This window comes from Papilio machaon, chromosome 17 (assembly GCF_912999745.1).
Source record: "Papilio machaon chromosome 17, ilPapMach1.1, whole genome shotgun sequence".
Taxonomy (NCBI): domain Eukaryota; kingdom Metazoa; phylum Arthropoda; class Insecta; order Lepidoptera; family Papilionidae; genus Papilio; species Papilio machaon.
In genome coordinates, this window is record NC_060002.1 from 6,326,374 (window position 1) to 6,350,286 (window position 23,913).

The 23,913-nt window shown below is 35.0% G+C and overlaps 2 protein-coding genes across 7 annotated transcripts; both read left to right on the top strand.

The window, feature by feature from the left end:
- The first annotated feature begins 132 nt into the window (after window positions 1–132).
- LOC106716117 lies at window positions 133–17,995 on the top strand. Of its 6 annotated transcripts, none has more exons than XM_045681911.1 (9): window positions 133–377; window positions 626–901; window positions 6,111–6,308; window positions 6,722–11,451; window positions 11,761–13,823; window positions 14,081–14,204; window positions 16,017–16,198; window positions 16,604–16,720; window positions 17,558–17,995. In XM_045681911.1, exons 1-9 carry the CDS (start codon window positions 204–206, stop codon window positions 17,701–17,703), a joined length of 8,010 nt encoding a protein of 2,669 aa, XP_045537867.1. In that variant the 5' UTR covers window positions 133–203; the 3' UTR covers window positions 17,704–17,995. The 6 variants fall into 6 exon arrangements, with proteins under 6 accessions (XP_045537867.1, XP_045537868.1, XP_045537870.1 ...); XM_045681912.1 differs by having other exon boundaries at window positions 6,722–11,426; window positions 11,736–13,823; XM_045681914.1 differs by having other exon boundaries at window positions 6,722–10,196; window positions 10,506–13,823.
- Window positions 17,996–22,365: 4,370 nt separating this feature from the next.
- LOC106716119 lies at window positions 22,366–23,141 on the top strand. The gene has a single exon (XM_014509557.2). It carries the CDS (start codon window positions 22,518–22,520, stop codon window positions 23,139–23,141), a length of 624 nt encoding a protein of 207 aa, XP_014365043.2. The 5' UTR covers window positions 22,366–22,517.
- The last annotated feature ends 772 nt before the right edge of the window (window positions 23,142–23,913 follow it).

The following is a 23,913-nucleotide window of genomic DNA, read 5'->3' on the forward strand; positions in this document are numbered from 1 at the left end:
AGCGTGTCTGAAAGATACCGATACTTTATCATGATGTCATCTGTCATTATTTTTAACACAGAGCATAGGTTTCACAATACATGAATCTTAATGATGTTTGTAAATATAAAGTTGACAAAGAAACAGATTTCTCTTTATTATTTTCCCATTCCTCATTCTTTATGCGAGTATTAGTTGAGATGGTTGTGTTTTAATCTTACGTCATGAAGGCAATTATTTACGTTTTATTAGGCCACTGCTTTCTTCTAACTTGTTTGGCAGAGTTGAGTGAGGAGAAAAAAGTACAATTTGTAACAAGTTTCGTTGATTATTTAAACAATTTACCTAATCATGCCTTCATATATGATGACGGTGTCCTATTGAACGCGCAAAAAACTGTGAGTAATCATATTAACATTTTATTTCTAATTTTATCTAAGGTTATCAAGTTTTCAACTTCAACAACATCTTTGTATATGTATTATCGCAATACCAATACTTATTATTTTAATATAATATAAAGATAAATAAATTAATCATTAAACACTTGCAAAATGTCAGTTATTGTTTGATGACAACATTATTATAATTTTTTAATTAATTATTATTTAATTATTTTTTAATTATATTTAATAATTATTTGCAGGATGAAAACAACTACAAGATTGAAATAAAACTTAAAGTTACTAGTATTCATAATCTTGAAGCATACTCTTATCATACATGTTCTGTCTCTTTGGAAGACACCGGAGGTAGTGATATCCACATAAAAGATGATTACAATTGCGAACCACCACCACCTTCAACTACTACGGAGTTTAATGTGGATAGCATAGTGTCTCAAGAAAAAAGCACAACAACAGAAGATGGTATAGAACACCTGCCCGTGCAACTTGATAATGAAGTGCAAACTAATACTGCGGTGAGTTATATTTTGTTTTATTTTTCTAATGATTTATCTAAAAAAAAAATTTAAAAGGTAATAGGAAAAGGAAAGTATAAAATAAAAGATATATATTTTTTTTGTTTCTTATGAAAAAAAAACGATTTTATAAGATTTTGGTGACTGCATGACCAGTTTTATTGATTATAACAACTAAAGAAGATTATTCAAAACGTTAGAGTATCTAGACTTGAGTTTCCTTGAAAGTTTTCCATATTATTCAAACTATATACTAAAAATCAATATACTTTTAATTGATTCAAAAATAAATAATTTAAGCATGATACAAGGTACTTATCTTAGTTAAACTATATTTATATATGAATCGAAAACTTTGTACCCACCTTTTAAGGGAATTGTGGTAAAAGATGAACATGTAATTAAAAAAACAAATCCTTAAGTATGAATTATGGTTTAATTTTGATCAATGAATGACCATTATTAATTATTAAAACTCAAAACATAATTTAGTAAAGTATTTGTTCTTTTCACCTTGAGATGTGCTTCCGAGATTGTATGTCACATTAGCCCTATAACATTATTAGTTACAGTGCATTGTTAACTGTACTTTACTTTTAAATAAATTACAAACACAATTTTTATTATTAATAACACTAAAGTTTTTTTTAATATCCTAATCATTACTTAGGATGAAGAAGAAATAAATAATATTTTCATTTTATTTATTCAAATATGTTATTACTGTAGCCATGTAACCAGTTTTGTATTAGGTTTGTGAAATTTTACACACTCAAAACTACCAAAGAATGTCTTGTCTGTCTTGTCTAACAGCTATAATGTTACTCTCTAAATATTACTCTGGATAACTCTTAAAAATATTAACAATATCAATCCAGTGTAAGGACAAAACTATAAATAATTAAAATAAAAAAAAATAAAATAACATTTAATCCTTCCCACCATTACAACGCAATAAAAACTAACATATTACAAAATAATTATAAATACATAAAACAGAATAAAATTAAAATTACACTAGCATAAAGAAACATTTATAATTAACGTTGCAATGCTGACCGGATAGGGTCCTCCCTCAGCTTTGTATGCTGGGTGCTCCTCTCTGGAACACTCAGCGCTGATCTTCCGCGAAAACCCTCACGACTATCCGCACGCCAGTTGCAGCGGTGGATAACCAAACATAAATATTTATATATAAAGATAAATAAAAATTTCAATATTACAAAAGATAAAATAAGATAAGAACTAATAAATAATATAAGAACTATGGTATAAAAAGAAGTTAAAGTTATGTATAATTAACGGGTCCTAAGTTCAATATGCAAGGTATTTAAAACAATATTAAAGAAAAGAAAAAAAAACTTATTCACTATCATAACTTCAATGTAACTTAAAACAAATAGAAATTCTGGAACAATATTAGTCTCCCTTTTACATATGTACATTTCGATAAGCAGCCAAAGAGTGCAGGAAAAAAAAAAAATTAGAAAAAAGATTTATTATAAATTTTCTGCTTCTGGACTTCTAATAAAAATACTTTTAGCTTTCTTTTAAAAGTAAGTTAGTAAAAAGTAATTAGTATTTAGATAGCTAAACTTGGCTATAGTAATATGACATAGTGCCAGATCAATTAGCTCCAGCCGCTGTAATTGAACCTCTTAAATTGATTTGACATTTTTATGACTTTATAATCTGTGTACCATGTACGATTTATTTGATCATCTTTTATGCTCATTTCTAGGTAAAAGAGTAAGTGGCTAATCAGTAATTGTGTAGCTATGAAATTGCCGATTTTTGGGTTCCTTCCATACTAATATTATAAATGCTAATGTTTAGATGGATGGATGTTTGTTTAAAGGTATTTTCAGAACGGCTAAAAGGATCTTGATGAAATTAGGCATAGATGTAGAACATAGTCTGGAAGAACACACAGGGTACTAAGTCAGTTTTTTTAATAAGCGCGGATGGAGTCGCGTGCGACAGTAATAAAATGTTATTAAAGGATCACTTATGGCTAATACATCTAATATATAAAATTCTCGTGTCACAGTTTTCTTTCCCGTACTCCTCCGAAACGGCTTGACCGATTCTCATGAAATTTTGTGAGCATATTCAGTAGGTCTGAGAATCGGCCAACATCTATTTTTCATTTTTTTTTTAACCGCGCAGACGGAGTCGCGGGCGACAGCTAGTTACTTATAATTTGATGTAGATCAGAATAGCTGTCGCCCGCGACTCCGTCCGCGGAGATTAAAAAGAACTGAATTAGTATCCTATATGTTCTTCCACACTATGTTCTACACCTATGCCAAAATTCATCGAGGTCCATTGAGCAGTTCTGGAGATACTTTCATACAAACATCCTTCCATTTTAACATTCACATTTATGATATTAGTATGATGGATTATAACCCCAGTGCCGCCATGAGAATGGCAAGTACAGATGTTCTTGACCTCCACACGGCATTTGCTCAAAAATGTCCCATAAAAATAAATAATTTATTCTACATCTGCCTATCCTGTAATTCATAAAATAAATTCAATTTACTATAGATTTAATAAGCTATAATAATTGCTTTCTGTAACTAAATTGCTTTGGTAAAATCGGACTTTAAATTATGTACATTGTTCACGGATAATTAGAAGCCGTTAAATCAATTATTATTTTTAAGCGCAAACCGCGAATATTTACACGTGTAAGAATAAAATGATGTATTTTATTTATAAAATACATCTCGCTCAATACAATCGTATTGTTAGTACTTGCTATATAAGGGGGCGTTTACAATCACAACAAAAATAAACCAAACTAGTTGCGTCAGACCTGTCATATTCCTTAATGTGATAATTCGCGCTCTTTTTTATTCTATAGATATAGATAATGCTGAGTGACTACTGTCGACTCTACCGAAAAATATTTTACTATGTTCTAATTTTATAAAATAACTAGCTGTCGTCCGCGACTCATTCCGCGTGGCATTAAAATAAGTTATGTGCCTATGTGTTCTGCCTGACTATGTTCTGCAACCGTGCCAAATTTCATCAAGATCCGTTGAGCTGTTCTGGAAATGCCTTCAAACAAACATCGATCCATCTAAACATTCGCATTTATAATATTAGTAGATATAAATAGATTTAAAATGCTTAATGTATTGTTAATGCACAGTGCAAAAGACTGGCTCAAGTTAGCAGGGTTAAGCACTAAGTTATCGCTCCTGCGCTGGCATAAAGGTGTGACTGAAAGCATACTAAACAACTGTTTACATCTACATCGCTAAAATTGGCAAAATTTGATTTATCCCTTTAATATTTTTCATACAAAACCAATTTTTGATGTTTTCTGAAGATCCTTCTTGGTGTTCATTACTTGAAATGAATCAACTCGCTCTATTTTATGATGTTAATTGACCGCGAAATTATCATACTCATATTTAGTTTTCCTACACTGGTTTAGTGTGATCACCGGCTTACTAATTGTGCATTTGTATCTTGTTCTTAGAAGCCATGTGTACGATGTGATCATTGTTATATTTAATTTATTATATATCCCTACCTTATAAAGCTGGTGATGTAGTGATTTATTAAAAGTATTTCCGGTGGCTATGTATTTTTTTTGGATGCATACAAATGTTTTTTTTTTTATCCATCACTGTTTTATCTATTTATCTTAGTCCATTTATTATGTTTTTCAGAAGATTTTGTTTAGTATGTATTTATTTTATATGTGTCCATGAACTCATTATGATAACACTATTACGAACATATCGTAGTGTCAATAAATCGCACTCATCTCGGTAATGACCAACTAACCTTAGTCATTATATGAACATGCGTTAAAGCAAAAGCAATACATAAAGAAAAGACGACTTAATATTCATTTAAAGCCAATGGACAATGGACTTAGGTGTACGTATTTGGTTAGTTTCTACGCACGTGTTAAAATTTTCCTATTTGATGACTGGATTAGTTACGCTAATAGGTAAACTAATTTAATGGACAAACAGTGGTAAACGCTAGTAACAACAACCTCTGTTGCGCGAATGTGTCGGCTTGTCCGGTGTAATACTACGACCACACCGAAGACAGGCGTCAAGGGGAAACAATACTGCCGTCTGAACATTTCCGTCTCATGAGTGTGCGTGCCGGAGACCTAATTTTTGTCCTCTTCTCCTTCCCACCCTTTTTACTATAAGGAAAGGATGGGAAGAAGTTTATTTGCAGGTGACGCCTTCAAAGATGAAATATTCTCTTCCTATGCGTCTCTTTCGACGTCTATTGGCAGTAGTTTCTTCGCTTTATCGGCGTATCTAGGTAGCCGCCTACTCGTTTGCCACCTTATAATATAAAAACAATCTCATAGCTGTCATTAAGATAAATGAGAATCAAAATGACGACTATTTGTTTTGCTACTGCAATTACGACATTATTCGTCCACTCCTTGCACTTGTTTTTGTTTAATGACTAAATTTATCGCGTAATATTGTTTTCTTTATACTAATTAAATATTACATAATTATTAAACATTGATTCTATCAGCTTTAATCCGATGGATAAATATTCTATGTGAAGATATTTTTTTGTAGTATTATGATTAATTTGATATCTACTTCAACCATTAACACAATTCATATTTTATTCGCTTTCTAGTAATGTTTGACCGGTTATCAATATTAATTTATAAATAAACGAAGTTTTTATTATTTGTAGTGTGGGATAAAGAGGTCATTAACCCACTTTACGTGTTAGTATTACACTGGTGATGCATTTTCATGATCACGCAGCATATTATAATCGCGAAGATGTTCTCAAATTGACAAATGGCCTTTTGATGCTTTAGGATTTTTTCAGCCATCATAACTTCAAAACGTTCTAAGAAATAAGCTAACGTGTAACAATTTCTGTAATCGCAAATAAGTATTTAGACATACATAAATGGAAATATTAAAAAAAACAACTTCAACGCTTTACAGCGATAGTCACGGTGCACATGACGAATTAATTCTTCACGAATGTTACGAAATGGATAATTTAATTTATATCCTTGTTAATTTCATGGATACACTTTTCAATATATAGGGTACCTATTTCTAAATTAAACAATATTAAATTTTTTATTTGTATAGTTGAATAAATTCCGAAGACGATATTGACAACCAAATACTTAGCTAAAAACCTATTTAAAACACAATGACACTGTGAAATTCTTTAGGCCACCTCTGGAGAACAGTTCATCGCAATACCAAGGGAGAAGCCTGCTGCACCATGTATCGGATGTTCCACCTTCGTGAATCCCGGAGCTGCGGGCGTCGAGGAGTTGGCTTTGCTGGGTATCCGGCACCTCAACAGGCACGACCCCGATGTCAAGCATGAGTTGAATTCAGTCGTTGAAGTGGAAAGGCAGGTTCAGGTTGGTTGATAATACTCTCTATCTTTGTCTAGCGCGTATCCTGTATGGTGGTGGGGCTAGCTTTTCTCATTACTCTCTTCTATTTCGCTCTGTCCTTACCAAATGTTTACCAGAATTCTAAAAATATTCCGGTATCTAAGTCAAACCAAAAAAAAATAATAATAATTGAAATTTATTTAAGTCCTGTAAAGTCACTGAATTTTCCTGGTCGAGCCAGCTTTACACATTATTTGTTGCTGCCAGCTCTACTGCTGTTGTGCGAATGTTGGTATAGCACTGAACCTTTTTTTATTAAAACTTATAAGAATATTTATCATTATTAGGACAATTAATGTTTACATAAAGTAATAAGTATTGGTTTAATAGTTCATTGGCGTAAATTGAATATTTTTTTTATTTCATATTTGTTTCAGATTGTAAACGGTGTAAGATACATTCTAACGCTAAAAGTTGATTATAACAATTGTACTATCGATGTGGCAGAAAGTTGTACAGTTGTAAAACCTTGCAAAATAAGTATTTTAGAAAAGCCGTGGGTCAGGTTATACGATGGTTCAAAATATAGAGGGATTTTAGCTAATAATTGTACAGAAGAATGGATATTTAGCGACAACGGTGAAGTTATAAACGACGAAAATAAAGGCAAAGATATTGTAAAAGTACCAAAAGATGATCTAGATAACGAAGGTGGCGCACATAAACCTATTCCTGATTTTGACAAAATTGCGAACACAGGCTCGGTAGATGATATACTTAAAGCTATACATAATTCCGACGTACAAGCTCAACCGTTAACAGAGAGAACCTTATCGGAGGGAGAAGTGAAAAAGTTAGAAGAACAAGTTATACCTTACAATCAGTTTTCGGATATATCAACGTTACATGAAGATGAAATAACCGCAAAACCTGATTCAGAAAACTTTAATTCCCACTCGATCAATAAAATTGAATCCAGAAAAAAATATATACCAAATTCTAATTCTTTTACGTTTGATAGCGAAGAGAAAAAAATTAATTCCTTAAACAGTGATAAGAAAAAAGCTATCGATGATTTACTTAATTTTTTTGCATCTGTTGATTCACATTCAAATCAACAAACAGAGAGAAGAAAAAGGAATTTAAATTTTGTTGGTGGAAAGCTACAAAAAAACATTAATGATCCAATGTACAAAACATTAGCAGAAGAATCATTAGCAAAATATTTACAAATATCAAATGAAGACGAAGAATATGAAGTATTAAAAGTTGAAGATGTTAGTGTCCAAGTTGTGTCTGGACAACTTACTACAATAACATTTCAAATAGTAAAAAAGAATGCACATTCTTCATCTCCACAGAAATGTACTGCACATGTTTGGGAAAAGCCTTGGATACAATTTAAAGATATAAAAGTAACCTGTCAATATAATCAATTGAATGATACGAGACGTAGAAGACAAATACCAGGTGGTGCGTTAGAGCAAAATCCGAATGATCCCAAATATTTGGAATTAGCTAACGAATCTATGCAAAAGTATTTACAAACTACGGGCAATTCAAGGCCCCACAAAGTGGTCGAAGTTGAAAAGGTTAAGACTCAAGTTGTGTCTGGTACGTTGACGGAAATTCATTTTAAGATTATGCCAGTGCAAAGCACGGGTGATGTCATAAGCTGTCTTTCCAAGGTGTGGGAACAAAGCTGGCTTAACAAAAAAGATATAGACGTCAAATGCCAAATTGGTGATGGTAAATGGCGATCGAAGAGGCAAGCTTTCGGTGGACAGACCGAGCGAAATCCGAATGACCCCAAATATTTGGAATTAGCTAACGAATCTATGCAAAAGTATTTACAAACTACGGGCAATTCACAGCCCCACAAAGTCGTCGAAGTTGAAAAAGTTACGACACAACTTGTTTCTGGTACGTTGACGGAAATTCATTTTAAGATTATGCCAGTGCAAAGCACGGGTGACGTCATAAGCTGTCTTTCCAAGGTGTGGGAACAAAGCTGGCTTAACAAAAAAGATATAGACGTCAAATGCCAAATTGGCGATGGTAAATGGCGATCGAAGAGGCAAGCTTTCGGTGGACAGACCGAGCGAAATCCGAATGACCCCAAATATTTGGAATTAGCTAACGAATCTATGCAAAAGTATTTACAAACTACGGGCAATTCACAGCCCCACAAAGTCGTCGAAGTTGAAAAAGTTACGACACAACTTGTTTCTGGTACGTTGACGGAAATTCATTTTAAGATTATGCCAGTGCAAAGCACGGGTGATGTCATAAGCTGTCTTTCCAAGGTGTGGGAACAAAGCTGGCTTAACAAAAAAGATATAGACGTCAAATGCCAAATTGGCGATGGTAAATGGAGGTCAAAGCGGCAAGTAATTGCGGGCGGAATAACTGAAAAAAATCCAAATGACCCCAAATATTTGGAATTAGCTAACGAATCTATGCAGAAATATTTGCAAACTACGGGCAATTCACGGCCCCACAAAGTCGTCGAAGTTGAGAGAGTTACTACTCAAGTTGTTGCTGGTTTTATGACGAGAATCTATTTTAAAATTTTGCCAATGCAAGGCACAGGCGACGTCATAAGCTGTCTATCCAAGGTATGGGAACGAAGTCGACAGGAAAAAGACATAGACGTCAAATGCCAAATTGGTGATGGTAAATGGCGATCGAAGAGGCAAGCTTTCGGTGGACAGACCGAGCGAAATCCGAATCACCCCAAATATTTGGAATTAGCTAACGAATCTATGCAAAAGTATTTACAAACTACGGGCAATTCACAGCCCCACAAAGTCGTCGAAGTTGAAAAAGTTACGACACAACTCGTTTCTGGTACGTTGACGGAAATTCATTTTAAGATTATGCCAGTGCAAAGCACGGGTGACGTCATAAGCTGTCTTTCCAAGGTGTGGGAACAAAGCTGGCTTAACAAAAAAGATATAGACGTCAAATGCCAAATTGGCGATGGTAAATGGCGATCGAAGAGGCAAGCTTTCGGTGGACAGACCGAGCGAAATCCGAATGACCCCAAATATTTGGAATTAGCTAACGAATCTATGCAAAAGTATTTACAAACTACGGGCAATTCACAGCCCCACAAAGTCGTCGAAGTTGAAAAAGTTACGACACAACTTGTTTCTGGTACGTTGACGGAAATTCATTTTAAGATTATGCCAGTGCAAAGCACGGGTGACGTCATAAGCTGTCTTTCCAAGGTGTGGGAACAAAGCTGGCTTAACAAAAAAGATATAGACGTCAAATGCCAAATTGGCGATGGTAAATGGCGATCGAAGAGGCAAGCTTTCGGTGGACAGACCGAGCGAAATCCGAATGACCCCAAATATTTGGAATTAGCTAACGAATCTATGCAAAAGTATTTACAAACTACGGGCAATTCACAGCCCCACAAAGTCGTCGAAGTTGAAAAAGTTACGACACAACTTGTTTCTGGTACGTTGACGGAAATTCATTTTAAGATTATGCCAGTGCAAAGCACGGGTGATGTCATAAGCTGTCTTTCCAAGGTGTGGGAACAAAGCTGGCTTAACAAAAAAGATATAGACGTCAAATGCCAAATTGGCGATGGTAAATGGAGGTCAAAGCGGCAAGTAATTGCGGGCGGAATAACTGAAAAAAATCCAAATGACCCCAAATATTTGGAATTAGCTAACGAATCTATGCAGAAATATTTGCAAACTACGGGCAATTCACGGCCCCACAAAGTCGTCGAAGTTGAGAGAGTTACTACTCAAGTTGTTGCTGGTTTTATGACGAGAATCTATTTTAAAATTTTGCCAATGCAAGGCACAGGCGACGTCATAAGCTGTCTATCCAAGGTATGGGAACGAAGTCGACAGGAAAAAGACATAGACGTCAAATGCCAAATTGGTGATGGTAAATGGCGATCGAAGAGGCAAGCTTTCGGTGGACAGACCGAGCGAAATCCGAATGACCCCAAATATTTGGAATTAGCTAACGAATCTATGCAAAAGTATTTACAAACTACGGGCAATTCACAGCCCCACAAAGTCGTCGAAGTTGAAAAAGTTACGACACAACTCGTTTCTGGTACGTTGACGGAAATTCATTTTAAGATTATGCCAGTGCAAAGCACGGGTGACGTCATAAGCTGTCTTTCCAAGGTGTGGGAACAAAGCTGGCTTAACAAAAAAGATATAGACGTCAAATGCCAAATTGGCGATGGTAAATGGCGATCGAAGAGGCAAGCTTTCGGTGGACAGACCGAGCGAAATCCGAATGACCCCAAATATTTGGAATTAGCTAACGAATCTATGCAAAAGTATTTACAAACTACGGGCAATTCACAGCCCCACAAAGTCGTCGAAGTTGAAAAAGTTACGACACAACTTGTTTCTGGTACGTTGACGGAAATTCATTTTAAGATTATGCCAGTGCAAAGCACGGGTGACGTCATAAGCTGTCTTTCCAAGGTGTGGGAACAAAGCTGGCTTAACAAAAAAGATATAGACGTCAAATGCCAAATTGGCGATGGTAAATGGAGGTCAAAGCGGCAAGTAATTGCGGGCGGAATAACTGAAAAAAATCCAAATGACCCCAAATATTTGGAATTAGCTAACGAGTCTATGCAGAAATATTTGCAAACTACGGGAAATTCACGGCCCCACAAAGTCGTCGAAGTTGAGAGAGTTACTACTCAAGTTGTTGCTGGTTTTATGACGAGAATCTATTTTAAAATTTTGCCAATGCAAGGCACAGGCGACGTCATAAGCTGTCTATCCAAGGTATGGGAACGAAGTCGACAGGAAAAAGACATAGACGTCAAATGCCAAATTGGTGATGGTAAATGGCGATCGAAGAGGCAAGCTTTCGGTGGACAGACCGAGCGAAATCCGAATGACCCCAAATATTTGGAATTAGCTAACGAATCTATGCAAAAGTATTTACAAACTACGGGCAATTCACAGCCCCACAAAGTCGTCGAAGTTGAAAAAGTTACGACACAACTCGTTTCTGGTACGTTGACGGAAATTCATTTTAAGATTATGCCAGTGCAAAGCACAGGTGATGTCATAAGCTGTCTTTCCAAGGTGTGGGAACAAAGCTGGCTTAACAAAAAAGATATAGACGTCAAATGCCAAATTGGTGATGGTAAATGGCGATCGAAGAGGCATGCTTTCGGTGGACAGACCGAGCGAAATCCGAATGACCCCAAATATTTGGAATTAGCTAACGAATCTATGCAAAAGTATTTACAAACTACGGGCAATTCACAGCCCCACAAAGTCGTCGAAGTTGAAAAAGTTACGACACAACTTGTTTCTGGTACGTTAACGGAAATTCATTTTAAGATTATGCCAGTGCAAAGCACGGGTGACGTCATAAGCTGTCTTTCCAAGGTGTGGGAACAAAGCTGGCTTAACAAAAAAGATATAGACGTCAAATGCCAAATTGGCGATGGTAAATGGAGGTCAAAGAGGCAAGTAATTGCGGGCGGAATAACTGAAAAAAATCCAAATGACCCCAAATATTTGGAATTAGCTAACGAATCTATGCAGAAATATTTGCAAACTACGGGCAATTCACGGCCCCACAAAGTCGTCGAAGTTGAGAGAGTTACTACTCAAGTTGTTGCTGGTTTTATGACGAGAATCTATTTTAAAATTTTGCCAATGCAAGGCACAGGCGACGTCATAAGCTGTCTATCCAAGGTATGGGAACGAAGTCGACAGGAAAAAGACATAGACGTCAAATGCCAAATTGGTGATGGTAAATGGCGATCGAAGAGGCAAGCTTTCGGTGGACAGACCGAGCGAAATCCGAATGACCCCAAATATTTGGAATTAGCTAACGAATCTATGCAAAAGTATTTACAAACTACGGGCAATTCACAGCCCCACAAAGTCGTCGAAGTTGAAAAAGTTACGACACAACTTGTTTCTGGTACGTTGACGGAAATTCATTTTAAGATTATGCCAGTGCAAAGCACGGGTGATGTCATAAGCTGTCTTTCCAAGGTGTGGGAACAAAGCTGGCTTAACAGAAAAGATATAGACGTCAAATGCCAAATTGGCGACGGTAAATGGAGGTCAAAGCGGCAAGTAATTGCGGGCGGAATAACTGAAAAAAATCCGAATGACCCCAAATATTTGGAATTAGCTAACGAATCTATGCAGAAATATTTGCAAACTACGGGCAATTCACGGCCCCACAAAGTCGTCGAAGTTGAGAGAGTTACTACTCAAGTTGTTGCTGGTTTTATGACGAGAATCTATTTTAAAATTTTGCCAATGCAAGGCACAGGCGACGTCATAAGCTGTCTATCTAAGGTATGGGAACGAAGTCGACAGGAAAAAGACATAGACGTCAATTGCCAAGTTGGCGATGGTAAATGGAGGTTAAAGCGGCAAGTAATTGCGGGCGGAATAACTGAAAAAAATCCGAATGGCTCTCAATATTTAGATCTGGCAGGGAAAAATCAATTAAACCATAATAAAAAGAAACATTCTGGGTTGGGTACTAAAAAGTCTGATAGAATAATAGTGGAAAAACTGGTACGTGAGTCTTTAGAGAAGCTTGAAAAGTCATCTGCTCATAAGCATAAACAAAGGGTATATCAAATAATAAACTATTCTAGTAAAAAACCATCTGAGCCGACGTCAATTTATTTCGACGTGGGTTACACGACATGCTTGAAATTCGAAATAGTAAATGATATAACACAGTGTAAGTTTTTAAATGATACACCATTACGACATTGTGTATCACAAGTTTGGGAAAGACCATGGTTAAAAGATGGCAAAGATATTGAGGTGAATTGTGAAGAGCGATCAATAGAAGAAATGAATTCTGAAAACGCAATGCTATTAGCTGCTTCTGCGTTAAAACACATCGAAGCCAAGTACTCCCACCCACGACGACAAAAAGTTGTGAAGCTAATCTCGTTTGGAAAACAACTAATCGCGGGTGTCCATTATAGAATGACAATTGAAGTGGGTCCTACAAATTGTTTGGCCCTAAGTTCTAAGCAAAAGTGTACGCTGGTCGATAATATGGGACCGAATAAGATTTGTCATGTGAATGTATGGCCTCGACCGTCTGTTGACCGGTTATTAAATATCCGTGTTGTTTGCGACCATAAAACAGGTAGCAACTTTACACTTCGAAATCAAGAGGCCCGCGTTCTTTTTAATGACTTTCTTGATACCTACAAACCGGCGTATGCGAGCAATGAGACTGAAAAGTTGAGGAGATTTGAAATATTTAGAAACAACGTAAAAATGATCCATGCATTGAACATAGGGGATGCAGGTACGGCTAGGTATGGTGTTACTAAATTCGCTGACTTAACCCACGAAGAATTCAAGACACAATTTTTGGGTTTGAAGCCGAGTCTACGTAATCAGAATCAGATACCGATGACGAAAGCGGTTATACCAGAAGTGAATTTGCCCGGTGCGTTTGACTGGCGGCAGCGCGGTGCCGTTACCCCTGTCAAGGATCAGGGCAGCTGTGGAAGCTGCTGGGCTTTCAGTGTTACAGGTAAACTGACATTTTAACGCAACCATAGTCAATTTAAAAAAAAAACATAAAAAATTTGTAAACCATAGATCATCAAAAACATAATTGTTGCTTTTTACTTCAAATTTGTAGAAGGATTATTTCATACAATCATTTTTCCGGTGTTAATATCTGTTTGAAAAGATTTGTTTAGCCAAATTTAAATTACTTTTACATAAGTTTCTAGTAATAAAATATTTCTTATGGAAGAGCCTGTTAATTTTGTATCATTCTTTTAGGTAACGTTGAGGGACAGTGGCAGTTAAAGACTGGCAACCTGCTATCACTAAGCGAACAAGAGCTAGTAGATTGCGATAAATTGGATGATGGTTGCAACGGTGGTTACATGGACAATGCTTACAGGTACAGTACAAGTTATTATATTTCTGCTTTAGTATCTGATGTTTTCTCTTAAGGCTCGCTAGCATCGCCTTCTTTCTGTGAACTATGCTTCTTTATTTTTCAAGGTTTAAGTTAAGATATTTATATTACAACTAGCTGTCGTCCGTGATTCCGTCCGCGCGGAATAAAAAAAAAACATAATTAATATGTGTTCTTCCAGACTATGTTCTACATCTGCCAAATTTTATCAAGATCGAGATACCTTCAAACAAACGTCCATCCATCTAAACATTCGCATTTATAATATTAGTAAGATAGTTGTGAGGTTTCTTTTAAGGAATGATGGTATATTTGTAAATTAGTCATAGAATACTTTCAACAAAAATTGCTGTTTGGATTTCCCTTAATGTAGAAAAATAATTGGCATTTTGAAATATGTTTGCAATTTGCATAAACATTAAAATATGCAATAATTACTGTAAAATAATGTATGCGTTAAATTGTTTAATTTATGAGTCTTATTGTGAATTTCCATTGCCGTAGGGTTTGTTAACCAACATGTTGTCTTTTGTTCTTTTTAAAGATAATGATAGGGATTATATGTTTTCGCATACTTGTTTCGATAGTGAAAACTCACGATATTATTTTGTTATTCAACGTGACTGTTACATCGCAAAACAATGGGAAAGGAATTAACGGATTTTACCGCCGATAAAATACCGTGAAATAAAACATTATAGACTTGTCAGCTATTAATGTTTGCTTTGTTTATGTTATTAGTGACTTGAGTATCGTAAAAATTATTATTATCTTAGTTTAGTATAGAATATATTTAATGAGTTTTGCTAATGTTACCGTAAATGCTGAAACTTTATAAAAACTAGACAATATTAAAGGAAACTATACAAAAATCTTACTTATCTTACTAATATTATAAATTCGAATGTTTCGATGGATGGATGTTTGTTAGGAGTTAGAACGTCTGAATGGATCTGGATAAAATTTGGCACGGAAGAACATAGTCTGGAAGAACACGTAGGCTACTTATTAAGTTATGTAGGCTAATTTCGGAGTCGCTAGCTACAGCTAGTATGAAGTACATGTAAACCAAACAAACAATCGTGTTAGGCTAAATGCCTAATAACTTTGATGAATTTCATCAAGGAATTATTATACATTAATTATGACGTTTAACATTATATTTAATTTAAAGGCAAACATTACATTCTATAAACAAAAGGGAGTAACAAAAACTGTGCAAATAACATTAAACTTACATCAAAGGAATTAAAAATCATGCTAAAATAAAAATCCAAATAATTAATTAAGTTACACATGATGAACATAAAACAAAATAAAATAAATATTACTAAACAATTTTCGATTGCTATTAAAATTAAGTTAATTAAAATTCGAACCTAGATTAGCGAGAAACCTCTATAAGCGAGGTACCAGCAGACGTCTTCCATAACAAAGAAATACGTGTTAGAGAGAAATCTTTATATGCGATTAAAATATCGCACTACCTTGGATTCTTGCTTGTCAAAGTTATTCAAGTTCTTCTCAGTATTTAGACATACTAGCTGTCGCCCGTGACTCTGTTCGTGCGAAATTAAAAATAACTTTATTAGTAGCCTATGTGTTCTTCCAGACTATGTTTTACATCTTTGCTAAATTTCATCAAGATCCATTGAGCCGCTCCTGAGATACCTTCAAACAAAGATCCATCTGTCCATCTATCCATCCATCCAAACATTCACTTTAATAATATTAGTAAGATTTTAGTCAATACATTTAATTCTACTTTATACAAATATGTCCATACAATTTCAGAGCTATTGAGCAAATGGGTGGGCTTGAGTTGGAAGACGACTATCCTTACGCAGGCAAAGCTCACGATAGGTGCAGTTACAACAAGACGTTGTCTCGAGTGACCATCAGCGGCGCGGTCAACATCAGCAACAACGAGACAGACATGGCCAAGTGGTTGGTCAAAAATGGACCCATATCTATTGGTAAGTTAACACCTTCCATGCTACGATTTTCATATGTAAGCGAAATTACTTGGCGAGCCATTGGCACTAAACGTGTTAACCGTTAATTTACTAATGTCAACATTAAAAAATAAATTCATGCATGTGTTGGATAATATTTTAGTCCCCTTTGCTTACCCACGCTTTTCTTGTAAGGAAAGGATGTGAGGGCGCATAGGAAGGCATATATCCTTTTTCTGTGCGTCCCCCTCCTCTGTCGATTAAAGGTAGGTAATTGCTGAAGTATATGGTCGCTCGCTTCGCTATTTCGTCGTATTCAGGTGACCACTTGCTCGTTGGCCACCTTCTTATATAAAAAAGATGTTTTTATGTAATCCAGTTGGCACCTGCTACTTTTGTTGTTAGTGTTGTGTTTTGTATTGTCAGGTATAAACGCGAACGCGATGCAGTTCTACATGGGCGGGGTGTCTCACCCTTGGCGCATGCTGTGCAGCCCCGACAACCTCGACCACGGCGTACTCATCGTCGGCTATGGAGTCTCTGGTCAGATAACACTTCTTTTTTATTACTTATTATGTAGTATTGTCCGCGTGTGTTATTATTTTTCTACCTCGATTTATTTGTTTATCTATAGCTAGTTGTCGCCCGTGACTCCGTCTGCGTGGGATTAAAAAAAATCTTAATTAGTAACCTATGTGTTCTTCCAGACTATATCAATCTATGCCAAATTTCAACAAGATCTATGCAGCGGTTCTTGAGATACCTTCTGGTAAACCTCCATCCATTCATACATCTATATATATAAAAGAAAGTCGTGTTAGTTACACTATTTATAACTCAAGAACGGCTGAATCGATTTGACTGAAAATTGGTGGGCAGGTAGCTTAGAACCAGGAAACGGACATAGGATAATTTTTACCCCGTTTTCTATTTTTTATTCCGCGTGGACGGAGTCGCGGATAAAAGCTAGTTTATAATATTTATAGGATTAAATTGTTAATAAATAGAAAATTAATAACAAAGAAATGTTATTATTAAATTATTACCTGTTCAAAAAAAAATATGTTACCATAGGAACCAAATTTTCTAACTAAAATGTTATGGATCCCTGGAATTAAAAAAATAACAATTCTTATTAATAGAGCGTTGAAATGTTAGTTTACTAGTGATTTTCACCTATTTAAAAATCCATTTTCTATGCCAAAAGACTAATTGTTTCTAAGGTAAGTTGTCTTGATCCTTGACCAGAGCTTGTGATAAATTTAGTGAATGGAATGATTCCTCATATTTTGCTTAGTTAGTTCTAGGTAGTTAGGTTATGTAGTGATTATAGTAATTTATGCTTTCGTTTTTTAAATTATACTCGAAATTTGTTTTCAGACTACCCACTATTCCACAAACGTCTGCCATATTGGATAGTAAAGAACTCGTGGGGTCCGTCGTGGGGCGAGCGCGGATACTATCGCGTCTACCGAGGTGATGGCACCTGCGGCGTCAACATGATGGCTAGTAGTGCTGTGGTATGAACATCACTGACCACCACTGACCACCACTGACCACCACAGACCACCACAGATCATCACATACCACAACAGACCACCACATACCACAACAGACCACCACTGTCCATCACAGACCACCACAGACCACCACATATCACAACAGACCACCACTGACCATCACTGACCACTATTGGCCATTTGTGACCACCACTGACCACTATTGGCCACTAGTGACCACTGTTGGCCACCTGTGACCACCACTGACCACTATTGGCCACCTGTATCCACCACTTACCACTATTGGCCACTTGTGACCACCACTTACCATACGTACCATATACTTACTTATATTTAAGCCGGAGATAGCTAAATACTAAATTAATCTGTGAATTAAAAAAAATGGATATAATTATATCGAAGGATATACTTTACATATTTAACCAACTGGTGAAAAAAAAAACACAAATTTAATACTGTACATATTTTTAACCTTTTTCTTCTAATACCTTTTATTATTTCTAAGAAGGAAATTTTATGAAATAATAACGATTTTGAGTCTTACTAGTTATACCTAGTCTCCAAAGATCTGCTTTGTATCTCCAATGTGTTATGTAAGATAAATAAATATTTACTTATATTTTACATAATGTCTTATGTATAATTATACTTATGTAAAATGTTGTATAATAAATAAAAATACTAATGAAATTAATTAACATTATACAATGAGATTTTTTTTGATATGAGATAATTATTTTTTAAAGAACTCAGCATGTTGGTATAATTAAAAATAAATTGGTATTTATTATAATTTTTTGACGATGTACGGATACAAAAAATATATAAAAAATAACAAATTATTTACTACTTGTACAAAAAATCTACCAGTGTACGTATTTTAAACTATTACTAAAATAACATAATTGTATTTTCTATTTTTTTTAAAGTAGAGTTTTGCTAAATTCAAAAAATTTAAAGTCATCGTAAGTTTTTTTTTAATGAAGAATAATAAATTTTTTATATTATTTTTTTTATTACAAGTCTAACCTTTTATCAGTATATTAGTTATTTTAAATTATAAGCAAAATATTTTATGTGAATTTATATCTATTTATATACCAATAAAAAATTATATCCAAATGTTTTGTTATTTAACCCTTTAATTTTGTAAAATTACCTTAAAGGAGGTCGTGAATTTCTACCTGCTTTTAACTGACTTTATTCAGTCCCAAATCAAACTAACATAAATAATTGATGAACTGAAAAAGAATGATGGAACTATGAATTGCGAAAACCGTAAATTTTTTGGTACATCATGAAAATATTTTTAATAATTTTAATGTTACTACACCTTACCTTATGTATGCGCCGAGGTACGGAACTCTCTGTGCGCGAGTCCGACTCCCACTTGGTTGCTTTTTACTATTACAATTTTAATGCAGAAGATAATCAAATACTAATGTATACGTTGTATTAAAATGTCACTTTAAAATTCTTCTTCTTCGTCGCTGCAGTCTTTTCAGACTGGTCGTGGTCATCATGTATCGGTGACCCGCTGTACTAAGCGCCGCCACTCCTCCCTACTCTCTGCCTTTTTTGTACATTCGTGCAGGGGGACAGCTACAGCCGCTCTAATCTGGTCGGCCCATCTCATGGGCGACCTTCCCCGTGGTCTGGTGCCCTCTAATTTCCCCTGCACCACCAAGCGCTCGATAGACTCGTCATTACGTCTGCAGACGTGACCGAAAAAAGTGAGTATCCGAGTCCGAACAATGGATGACAGACGCCGCTTGATGCCAAGTTCCTCGAGGATTGACTTATTAGTCCGGAATGCGGTCCAAGGTATCCTCAGCATTCTTCTCCAGCACCACATCTCGAGCGCGTCTATCTTCTGTTTCTCACTCTCTCGTAGGGTCCACGTTTCGGATGCATAAAGGAATATGGAGAACACTAGCGATCGTACAAGCCGGGTATTGTCACTTTAAAATTAAATAAGCAAAAAAAAATTTTTTCCTATATTAGCCTGCTTCTCCAACATTACCGTGACTTTTCACTGCATAAACATATTTAAAGCACGAATAACCGAATGATTAAGGGTACGGGTTTCCGATCACATGGTCGAATGTTCGAATCCCAGCAATCGAAACGAATCGAATATTAGTAAATTAACAAAAATCTATTGCTTAATATGATAAAAAAAATTCACCTCCATTTTTATACATAATAAAAAAAATGAAATTGTGTTTTTGTACATGTGTTTCAACAGTCTAAAATCATGGTTATATCTTACTCGTTACGAGTTGCGTTTGTTTTGAGAGCTATTCTTACGTTTTAATGATGTCTTGTTAAATTTTCATACTTGTAACGCAGTTATTCTTAAAACTAGATTCCGAAAAGATTCATGACACTTGTGAACTTATGTTTATTTGACCTACATTTTTTTTGGATTGTTAATATGTTTAAAGTAAGAATTTTTATTCAAACTGAAACTAGTAATAATCATAATAAATACGTTCAAAATAAAGTTTTTTTTTAAATAATTTCACTTGAAAATACTAAACTACCAGAAATAATTTTGAAGTACAAATAAATAATGGAATCCTACCCAAAAATAATCGTGGAATAAAAACTCCATTGAAAATCACAAATGGAACATTAATTATTATATTTATGTAAATTTTTAGGTGAATTATTATCAATCATTTTACATAGGCAGTTCACGTCTTCACGATAACTCAATAGGTGTAGGAGCAGCGAAGGTAACTCAATAGACCCGCTTCCGCCGCACAATAGTTTCCGGCGCTGAAGTCTAGCAATGTAGGCATTGCCATACCTAGATCTAGGATGACTAGGTATTGTGTCGCTCGGGGCCGCGAAACTAGGACGAATGTACCCCCTGCCCGCTACAGCTGTGTAAACATCTAGCTATCTTGCATATTTCTGTCGTTAGTAAAGAGTTTTAGTTAGTGTTCAAAATTAGTATTGAAAACTGGTTTTCATTTCCTATTATAATATAGTAGCTATTTTTTTATATATTTGCTTATGAATTACGTACGATGGCTTGCCACTAGTAATAATAATAAATATTATAAATTAAATAGTACTTAACACGTTCGAGAAAAAACAAATGTAAGTATTTAATACATATGTAATTCTTAACGTAGCATTCGCAGCGCCTGATGCAGTGTGCAGGGTGGCGTAGTACGCGACCTCGCTACGAGCGGCTACGTGCCGCTGACAGGTCGGGGGCGTAGCGCTACGACAAAGCGTATTGTGACCCGAGTTCTAACGTATGCACCGCATTTAAATATTTATTACAACGGAATATATTTTAATCTCATATTTCTCAATTACGTATAACTTTCCATATTCAATCTTTTTACAAGCTTTTATAAAGTTTTCATCAAATCTTGCAAATTAAATCCGATCCATTTCCCGGTTACTAATTGAGCTGAAATTGTGCATACATATGTAAATCGCATGACAATGCAATATTACGTACGATGTCATGGTGCTGGTCTGATGATAGAGACACAACCTCATCGAGTTTGGGCTCATTTGAAGCACCTTGACGAGTAGCTGTAAATTTTCTTTTAATTAACAAGAACATAATAAAAGCATGTTTTAAAAAGGTTTTTTTTCTCTTGTATTAAATCCTATTGAATTTCGACTGGAGAGAATATAATCCCATGCGGTTATGTACATTGGAAAGTTTTATTTTAGGTCAAACACGGTCACAACATAAACAAAAACGTCATCAAATGTTGTAATATACTTGGGTATTTGCCTGATAATGTTACTTTTAAATTGCTTTTCAATATCGCGACTTGAACTTTGGTCCGTGTAAAATCCATATTCGCTGACGTGACCCGGGTCACTGGAATTGCTTGAGAGAAAGTTTTCGGGTCAGTTTAATGAGATACTCCCTTATAACAAGCTTATGATCTTCTAAAATCCGTCAAATAAGAAACCTGAGAATAACTAAACATTGAATATTTTTTTCTTTTTCTAATTTACAAGCAGTTATTGTACATACTTATAAATTAAACAGTAACATAATCCAAGAGCGGAGTAAACATATTTTAACGTGGCAATAAACGCTGTTTATTTTCCAGGTCAATTGAACCGCTTTCGTATATTGGTGTGTGTTAAATAAAAAACAAAAATTGTTAAAGGGCTGATATTAAAGGCTTCGTGGGCTGTGTGGCAAGTAGCGCGAACGTTTGTGCCCGATCTAAACGATGATGTTAATTGAAATATGATACTTGAACTAAGTGGCGAAGGTCGTGAATCGTTAGTACGTCAAATTACACGTGTTTCATACATACAATCATAGTTAATAAATGTTGACCACTATTATGAGCAAACAGTTTTTTTATTGCACAACGTGACATAACGAGTTTCGCGAATGCTATATTGTGTTTGCTTGTTTTTCTAGTTTTCTATCTTGTAATGTCGCTCGCCGAAATTTCCTAGTAGTATTTTCTATTATTTAATTTTATTCAAATATATTATTTATTTTTATTTTAATAAACATTAAATAGTAGTAACAATAACAATAAATTACAGATTGAATAAAAACAGTAGGGTTCTATGACAATATTTAATTCAAAAAAAGGTTTTACTTAAAATCGTCTAGTAACTATTGGCAATGAGAGAACAACTTTATTCTCCGTCCATCAACTGGCAAAAATTTATTGTGACATTTCATCGTAAAAACACAACTGATAAAAATTAATGACATTTTCGAACTGTGATAATTTTATGCATAAATAATTTCATTAGCACATTTCGAGAATACAATGGAGATAATTTAGTTGTGTGTTAAGTACTTTGAAATGGACGATAAAGTTAATGAAATACCGCGGCTCATCAACATTGAAGAAAAAGGATCTGCATCATATATTTTAGAGATAAATCCGGATGTTCCTCATGAGGTATTTCGAAATGAATCCACGGCCGTTGAAGTTGTCGTCAAAGAAATTAACGGACGAAATAAAAAGAAAAAAGACACAGTGCATGTTAATACAGATGTCACGATAAGGAACAGAAATAAAGAAATTGAAGGACTAAAAAAACAGCTCCACGAAGCAAAAATTGGCACAGATGAAGTTATAGAATCTTCAAGGATAATTACACTTGAAATAAAGAAGCAATTAGATAAAGCATATCAGCGGGAACTAAAGGAACAGACTAGAAATATAGCACTACAATTGGAGAACATGAAGTTACGTACACTACTGGAGTCAAAGACGAATTTGGTGAAGAAATTATTGAAAGAACTCACAAATATAAGGCGAGTGGTGAAAGTAGTGGCCAAGGGCTTGGGATCTTCCGCACATTCGGCTCATGTGACAACTAAATCAGATCCCGGCTACAGGAGTTTTGACAAGGACTTGCAACATAGCTTCCTAGTCGATGCTCTGGGAGTCGAAAGTTTGACTTTTAATAGCACATTCTGAAATTATTGGATCATTTGTTTGTAGTTGACATTAAAATTCACATGAAATTTCACAAATTTGGGATTAAATTTACATATTAGTTAACAGATTTCTTTCAATTTTGATAATTTAATCATAATTAAATGATTTATCACAAGCAAATTGTCGGTAATATGATAATATGTTAATTGACTCCATGCATTGTCTATCAAAGCTAATGCGGTTATGCGGCAAACATAACACAATTATTCAGTGCATGATGTCCCTGTCAAATCACTTACGCATAGAACACGGCACGTGTAAGCCAATGCCTTGCCAACTGTCCACAATCATTGGTAAGATTCTAATATACCTACTGTTTACTCATTGAAAGGAGCTTATTTGCAGTTGTATCTTCCATTGCGACCTAAACATTTGGTTTGATTCGTTAGTACTTTTAGGAACTATGGGTCCATGTTAGTTCTATTAAACCTAATATCTATTAACTCGAACTAAAAAGGCTCTCAAATGTTGTCAGATATTGAGTTGTTAATTTTTGATGATGCTAGATAAAATGGTCCAGATAATGGAGGTAAAGAAATAATGAATATCCTATTTTCTGACCTGAATAAAAAGAACTTACTAGTATGGAAGGACAGGAAGTAATATTGGTTTGCACTTGAAAATATTTTCTAGCACAACTGCAGAAAACAGAACTACATATATAAGATCGCATCTGAAACCGAATTTTATGCCGCACGTAAATTGGTTTTTGGTTTTACGTAATAGTTCAGCCGCTTTGTCCTCGGTTGCT

Coding starts and splice junctions, on each gene's coding strand:
- LOC106716117 (XM_045681910.1), top strand. CDS start 204: ATGAAGGCAATTATTTACGTTTTATTAGGCCACTGCTTTCTTCTAACT. Junction 378..625: donor TATTGAACGCGCAAAAAACT/GTGAGTAATCAT, acceptor AATTATTTGCAG/GATGAAAACAACTACAAGAT. Junction 16,721..17,557: donor CGTCGGCTATGGAGTCTCTG/GTCAGATAACAC, acceptor ATTTGTTTTCAG/ACTACCCACTATTCCACAAA.
- LOC106716119 (XM_014509557.2), top strand. CDS start 22,518: ATGGACGATAAAGTTAATGAAATACCGCGGCTCATCAACATTGAAGAA.